The sequence below is a fragment of the Nannospalax galili genome, unplaced genomic scaffold, assembly GCF_000622305.1.
Source record: "Nannospalax galili isolate Female #2095 unplaced genomic scaffold, S.galili_v1.0 scaffold102, whole genome shotgun sequence".
Classification (NCBI taxonomy): domain Eukaryota; kingdom Metazoa; phylum Chordata; class Mammalia; order Rodentia; family Spalacidae; genus Nannospalax; species Nannospalax galili.
The window spans coordinates 2,322,576-2,330,003 of NW_008351958.1; the positions used below are offsets into that span (position 1 = coordinate 2,322,576).

Below are 7,428 nucleotides of genomic sequence, written 5' to 3' on the forward strand. Positions count from 1 at the left end.
AATGCCAAAGCTGGAAGGAAACCTTGTTGAAATACAAACTTTTTATAGTTTTGTTCTGCCGGCTAGACCCTGAGACCTGTGGCCCCTAGTGGGTGGGCATGCTGGGGAGGGGCCTGTTCTTGAAGGACTTGTAGTTATAAACACTGGAGTGTGCATCAAATTGGGAGAGAGAGAGAGAGAGAGAGAGAGAGAGAGAGAGAGAGAGAGAGAGAGAGAGACAGACTTCCAAGTCAACCCTGGCTTCAAACCACTAGACTTTTTATTACCCTTCTGGTTCTTGTTTTCCAGGAATCTACCTCAGAAGGATCAGAAATATAGAGAGTAAATTGGTCAGAGGTGGTAGCTCCTGCCTATAATCCCAACCCTAAGGGGATAGAGTCAAGAGGATCAGGAGTTTGATACCAGCCTGGACTACAAAGTGAGACTCTGTCCTTATACTTATGGAATAGAAAATAGTAAAAAAGAGACATTTGGAAATCTGAGCAAGCTGGGATCTCCATTATCCCACTGTCAAAGGCCCAACACCCTGTCCAGAAACACCAACCCGTTAAAGCTAACTTCCAGACCAAATACCCTTGGGAAACGGGCATTTTATTATTAACAACGCATTTTATTATTCATTAAAAAAATAAATTTATTTACATATGTTAGTTACCATGGTAGTGCAGCCTCACCGCAGCAGCGCCTGACCTTAGCACCATCAGCAGTCAGTGGGTAGAGACCAGCCCCAGCCGCCCACCGGGTGCCCCAGGGCCAGAAAGAAAATGGCGCTGGGAAGAAAGAGAGGGCCAGAGAAGGCAGTGCTGGGGAGGGGTGAAGTGCACTGGGGGAAAGTCTGCAGTCACAAGGGACCACAGGGTGGAGTGGGAGTGAGGAGGAAAGGGAGACCCAAATGAACCAGGCTGACATCATCAGAGTGTGGGAAAACAGGCGAGCAGGTGGTCCCAACACCTTTACACATGGACCCCAGCCAGGAGCGAGTGCAAGCAAAATTGGCCTCTGGTGGCCAGGGAAGTATATCTCCACCTTGCCACCCGCCCAGATGACATCGCCCCGCCCGCTCGAGAGGGCGGGAGTCAAACCAAGACCAGGGATACAACTTTCCGCTTTGCAACCTACAAGCAGGCCCTATGCGGCTCAGCGCCAAGGCTTCAGTTTTTCAATGGCACCCAGAGTGCTCTCCACCCACCCAGGTCACAAAAAAATGCCTGGAATGCGCAGAACACTGCCAATCAATCGCACAGTAAATCTGGATCAGCTCCGAAATCAAGCCCTCGCAGGTTGGGCGTTGGGTTCAGATGGCAGCCGAGGTTTGTCCACATAACCAAAGCCCCTATTTGGAGCTAGCCCACGCTCTTCACAGGAACCTAAGCTCTTTCTGGCAGAAACGTTGTAGCGCAGTCCAAGGCGGCTTCTGCCACCCGCGCTGAACCGAGGCTGCCACGCCGCCACCTGTATGGTTCGCCGCTCCAGGAAAAGGGAAAGATCCAGAATCCAGCAGGCCCTCCTGTGGGTCGTCGGGTCCCTCACGCTCGCTCTCCCTTTTCTCCTCCGCCCCCAACCCCCTCGTTTAACAGAATCCATCAGGTGAGCTGCGGATCTAAGCCGAAGTTCCACATAACCTGTTGACTGAGGAAACTTCTTTGGTGTCAGAATCGGGTCGTCCAGAGACCACGAATGGCCACGTCTATAAAATCAAAACGAGCGTCAGATATTGAGAAGATACATTTTAAACCGAAATCACTTTTCCTAAGTGAACTCCAGATACCCTAGGCTGGACCTTTAGTAGCTATCGGGAAATTTGTGTGTCTTGTCCCTCAACTAGGGTTTTAATTCTAGTAGCTACTGATTATGATTATGCAAGACATAAGGTGTGTTTTTATGCTTCCGGGTGGTGTGCCCACAGGATAGTTCAGTGGAAAGCGCGTGAATTTGGGGTTCTGTGACGAGAGAGAGAGAGAGAGAGAGAGAGAGAGAGAGAGAGAGAGAGAGACTGATTTACAAAGAGGCCTGACTGCCAGATAAATTTGGGTGTGATCTTTCCTAAGCCTGGAGAGTTGGCTGGTCAGTCAGGGGCTTTCCGGACAATCAAGTCTGGGGAAACCCTGCTATCTTGTATTACTTAAAAAAAAAAAAAAAAAACTTTTTACAAAGAGTTAGGTCTTCTCTCCTTTTAAAAAGAAAACAGCGTTTGCTCATTGAAACCCGACAAGCTTTTGTCTGGGAAAAGTTGGGCAACTCGGGATTTTTTTTTCCACTCAATCTACATCCCAGCAGTAGACTCAGCTAGGAGCCACGATTTACCCGGGAAGCAGGGTGTTAGCGAGTAATGTTACTGGGCAGAGCACCAGGACACTCATCACAAGGCTGGATGATTCTCTCCAAGAAAATGGCTGGTTCCTTCTGCCTTGATTTGGGAGACTCCGAACCAGATCCCTCACCACAGGTCCCAGAAACCTCCCCTTCGGGTTCTGCCCCGAGCCCAGAAGCGCTCGGGATGCTGCGCGCTGCATCCCTACCAGGTTCACCGGGTGTACGTAGCCGTTTTCGTAGCGGTCCTCCTGCAGTAGCTGGCGCAGGTGCGCGATGTAACTGGAAGCCAGCCGCAGCGTGTCGAGTTTGGAGAGCTTGGTGTCAGGCGGCACCCAGGGCAGGCTGGTCTTGAGCCTGGAGAAGGCTTTGCTCAGCACCCGCATCCGGGCGCGCTCGCGGGCGTTAGCCGCGTTCCGCTGCGACTGCTTGCACTCGGCGGCCGAGCCCTTGGGCGGGAGGGGCTTCTTGCCGCCGCCGCCCGCAGCGCCACCTGCGCCACCGCCCCCAGCGGTGCCCGGCCGCTTCCTCTTGCAGCGCTCGGCATCCCGCGCGGCGCCTAGGGCGCGCGGCTCCTCCTCGCCGTCGGGGTCCTCCTCCTCCGCAGAGGAATTGTCACTGGGAGAGGCGTAGCTGCGCTCCGCGCCAAGGAGAGGCGGCCTTTTGGAGGTGGGGATCGGGTAGACCCGCTGCAGCCCCCGCACCTCCATCTCTTCAGGGTCACTCACCGAGCCGGTGGACATCGCCTTTCCCCCGCGCCCACGCGCGTCCGCCTTCCTCCGCCCTGGCCAGTCTCGCCGTCTGCGACTTCCGCTCCCTGGCGGAGGCTGGGGCCTGGGACTGCTCAGAGGACACGAGACGTGGGCCCGCGGCCCTGAGGCTCCGTAGTGAAGTGGATGCTGACCCTCAAGCCTAGGACTCTGAGCTGGGATCCAGATGCACCGCTGGGAGCCGCGCCTTTTGACAGGACTATTTATCTGAACTCCTTGCGACCAACCACCCCAGGCAAAGTAGAGGGGGCTGAAAAGGGGGGCAAGAGGTGGGGCAGGGGCGTGGAAGGGGTGGGGATCGCCTTTCCGTGGTGGAGCGGTTAGTGGGGCGGGGGCTGGGAATGTCTCCACAGAACCAAGATTTGGGCCCCAAAGCCCTACTGACCCTCTGAGGATCTGCGCGAGGTAAGTGAGCTTTGGGGACAAAAAGGCAAAGACCTTGTTCCCATTTCCACTGGCAGCTGATCTTAGTGGGGCCCTTAAGAGACCAGGAACCCCATATCCACTTCTCTCCTAGTCTTTTCCTCAGAACTGTCTTTCAAGTTCATCGCTCAAGATGTGTCTGTTTATCCAAGGCTTCTCAGAATAAGGGCGGAGAAAAAGCGAAACAAGCGAGCCGCTCAACAACTTGAGGATCTCTCATGTTTTTCTCATCTTCATGGGAACTTTATGATGCACAGTACTAATATCCATACTGGCCAGTTTCATCTTCAAACAGAATCTGCAGCTTCTGTGGTATTATATACATTTTGCAAAGTCACTAGTATAGTTGTATAGAACATAAAAGACTAGGGATCTGTGTTTAACCTTTCGTTTGCCATATACCGTGAGATATTGTTTAATGTTTTCCACTGTGTGATTGTTTCCCCTGACCCAATGCTGTGAACTGTAGCAAGGGAATCCATGGCTATTTTGGATGCTGTAATGAAGAGCAAGTTTTAGGGTGCAGAATAGTAAGTCAGCACAAAAACCCTGTCAAAGATAAGAAAAAAAGAAAAATCAGAAAGGACAAGAAGCAAACCCTAGAATTGTGCTGTGTTTCAACCCCAAACAAAACACCTTGCCTTCTCCACCCTAGAGGAAACAACACAAAATTTCAGGTCTCATCATTTCTGAAGTTGAATTAGGTAGTCAGGAGTTGAGAACTTTCTTTGGAGATGCAGATGCCAGCCAGAGCTCCTGGTGAGGCCAGGCTAAGGAATTAAACCCCTATGAGTTTTGGGGTGTGACTCCTGCTGACTGTGAGAAACCCAAGCTTCCATTGCCTCAGTTGCTCCAAAGAGGAAGGGAACCGGCAATGAGGTGAAACACAAGCGCTGGACACAGGAGGCAAAAGCTGCCCAGCAGATTCCAGTTTTACAGCAGAACAAACAGCCTAGCTCCAGCCTGAAGTGGCACAACAGGTGGCTGGCTAAGACTGACTTCATCTCTCAGGCACCATTCTCCCTTGCTTCCCAGGCCATGCCTCCCATTTAGGAATGTTTCACACAACCCCTCCTACTGGCTTCCATTTCAGAGGTTTTCTTGAATACTTTGTCTTTGGTTGGGGTGGTGTGTCTGAGAGAGAGAGAGAGAGATGGGCTCCTTCAGGGACAATTTGAGCATAAAGGTCCTTGGCAATCAGCTTTCTTGGGCTGGGGAAATGCAGCAGTACTTGGCAAAGGGTGGAAAGTTTTCTCCTAGCCCTTGAAGTTGAACTTGACTCTAGGCACACCAGGCCAGGAAAAAAAAGGGGGGTGAGGGGAGTGCAGGCAGAAAGATGTAAGGCAGAGGTGTTACCTATCTGTGACTTGAAGCTATCACTATAAATACATGGGCTCACACATTAGGGGCAGGCATATAGGTTTTAAAAATGTAGATTGTTTATACAGGTGCAGAACAAAGTCTTTCTTTAGAAAAGATTAATGGTGGGGAGAGCACTGCATTTCTCTAAACAGTTCCCCAAACTGCACCCAACCTCAGTGCTAGAGGATCAAGGCAGGTTTCTTTTTCTTGAAGAAACTGTCTGACCCCCCAAATATTCAGGCTTATTTTTCAAGGTATTTGCCCCCTTGCTTCCCTTCATTCCTCTTCTTCCTCTCCCTCTTCTCTCTTTTATTCAACCCATTATGCTTCCGTTTTATTTATAATTCATTTTCACTCCCCATTCATTTCTGGCCATGTCTTCATTCTTTCATTCTTTTTCTTCGTCTACAGACATGTGAGGAACATGAGAGACCTTATGTACATTTCAAGTTCACAGAAAACTGCAGTTGGCTTTGGCATGTTTGCAATTTCTGACTTTTGTCACCTCTTTCTGTATTCACAACATCATCACAAAAACCCATGAGTGTCACAGAGTGAGTATGACTCTCTTGAAAGCCCATTTCTTTTTCATTATATTGATGTTGCCATGCATTGTAGGTGGAAAATAAGGTCTTTATTTTGGCATTAATAAATACGTTATAACCAACTCCCATTTGCCTATGCTTCACAAACATAGATTTGTAGCAGGTATATACTATTATCTGTCATTTATACTCATGGTTTTGAAAGTTTTTAGCCATATTTGCTGTAACTGGAATGGTAGATGAGCAGGACTGATGTTACATTGTAAAACAAACAATATATTTGATTATATTTCCTCATCTTGGTTTTTTTGCTTTTGCATTTTTTTAACTTTTACAAAAAAACTTCACGGAGAATTTCATACCTGCATATAAGGTGTTTTGATCAAATCCATGCCCACTCCCTCCCCTCCAAAATTCCCCCCTCTGAAGAGGTAACCATAAAATCTTTTAAGGACTAGATACAAGCTCCCAAATACTTTTGACATTTTTGGACATAGTCCAGGCAGAGCAATTATTATGTCTTGTCCTCCTAAGTGCTGGGATTATAGGCACACATTACCACACCTAGCTTATTGTAAAAATATGTATATGTAATAGAAATGTGTTTATTTATTTTTATTTTATGTGATAAGTGTTTGCCTACATGTACAAAAGTGCATCCATCATGCAATGCCCACTGAAGGCAGAAAAGGGCACTGGATCCCTTGGTACTAGAATTACAAAAGACAGTTGTTAGCTGCCATGTAGGTACTGGGAATCAAACCCAGGTCCTCTGCAAGAGCGACAAGTGCTCTTAACCCTGAGCCATCTTTCCAGCCTGTATATGCAATTTTTTTTACTATAAAGATAATTATTTATAAAAATTTCAACTGTGTATGTGTTTTGTTGGGGATAGAACCCAGACCCTTGCACATGCCAGACAAGTGATCTACCACTAAGCCACATCTCTGGCTCCAAATTAGGTTTTCGTGAGGAAGAAAGTTTATGAGCAATTGCTAGTCTGGGAACCTGGTACATGGGAGATCAGTAAGTGGTATATTTTATGATACAAGGGGTCAGAGTCTGGGGCTGATGCAGGATTTAGACTCTAGGGCTTCCTTTTAGTTGTGGCTGACACTAGTATGTTTCATTGCTTTGAGGCACACTGTCCCATAAAAACATTTCCCACAGCTCCCCAAAGGGAGATACAAAAATTTTCATTCAAAGAAATTTCCCCTCAGATTCTCTCAGTGCAATTTTGAAGCACTTCTCCAATCCTTACATTTCCAAGTGGAAATAAATAAGGAGAATAAAACACATGAATAAGAGGCACTACCATGATTAAAGGAGATTGTGATATATGGAAAAGTGGTATGCTGAGATGTAACATTAAAAAGTGCCATCTATATAATCTATATTATATATATAATACTTCAAATGCAGTCTTTTAAAGGGGCATGCCAGCTGGGATGACAAGTAGAGATCACTGATAACGGACAGCTCATTGCTACCTCCCCCTCCAGCTCTTGGTAAGTCCTGAGTGTGAACCACTGGAGTTGGGTGAGTTAGGTGGGAAGGACGGCAGGGATCTCCTCTGTTCTTTGTGGCAAATGAAAACCTGTGAGTAGCTGCTGAAGAAACACCTACATATCTAAGGGCATATCTAAGTGGCAATCCCCTCTCAACTTGAGTTTCCAGGTGCTCTCTCTCCCCATAGCCTCCTGATATCCTGTACTGTCTCATTGACTGGAAGGATTCTCCATACCTTGGGGCAGTTGTACCTTGATCTAGACAAATAATTTAGAACTGGACTGGATAATATTTTGATACTGCCATATTTGGCCAGCCAGTACCTGTAGTATACTTTAATGTTAAATATATAGTAGGTATTGAAGATGTAATATTAAAAAATAATGCAAAATATATCATCAGTATGTCCAACAATGTTAACATTTTGCATCTATTAGATTAAGTGAAATACTTTCAAATGATTTCACCTTTGTCTTACAAGTTAGTTGCTAAAAACAGTTATCCAAATT

The 7,428-nt window shown here is 47.3% G+C and overlaps 1 protein-coding gene across 1 annotated transcript; it reads right to left on the bottom strand.

The window, feature by feature from the left end:
- Positions 1-676: 676 nt before the first annotated feature.
- Positions 677-3,240, bottom strand: Msc (musculin). The gene is made up of 2 exons (XM_008848878.2): positions 2,520-3,240; positions 677-1,687 (listed from the first exon to the last, which is right to left on the bottom strand). Exons 1-2 carry the CDS (start codon positions 3,051-3,053, stop codon positions 1,601-1,603), a joined length of 621 nt encoding a protein of 206 aa, XP_008847100.1. The 5' UTR covers positions 3,054-3,240; the 3' UTR covers positions 677-1,600.
- Positions 3,241-7,428: the final 4,188 nt, after the last annotated feature.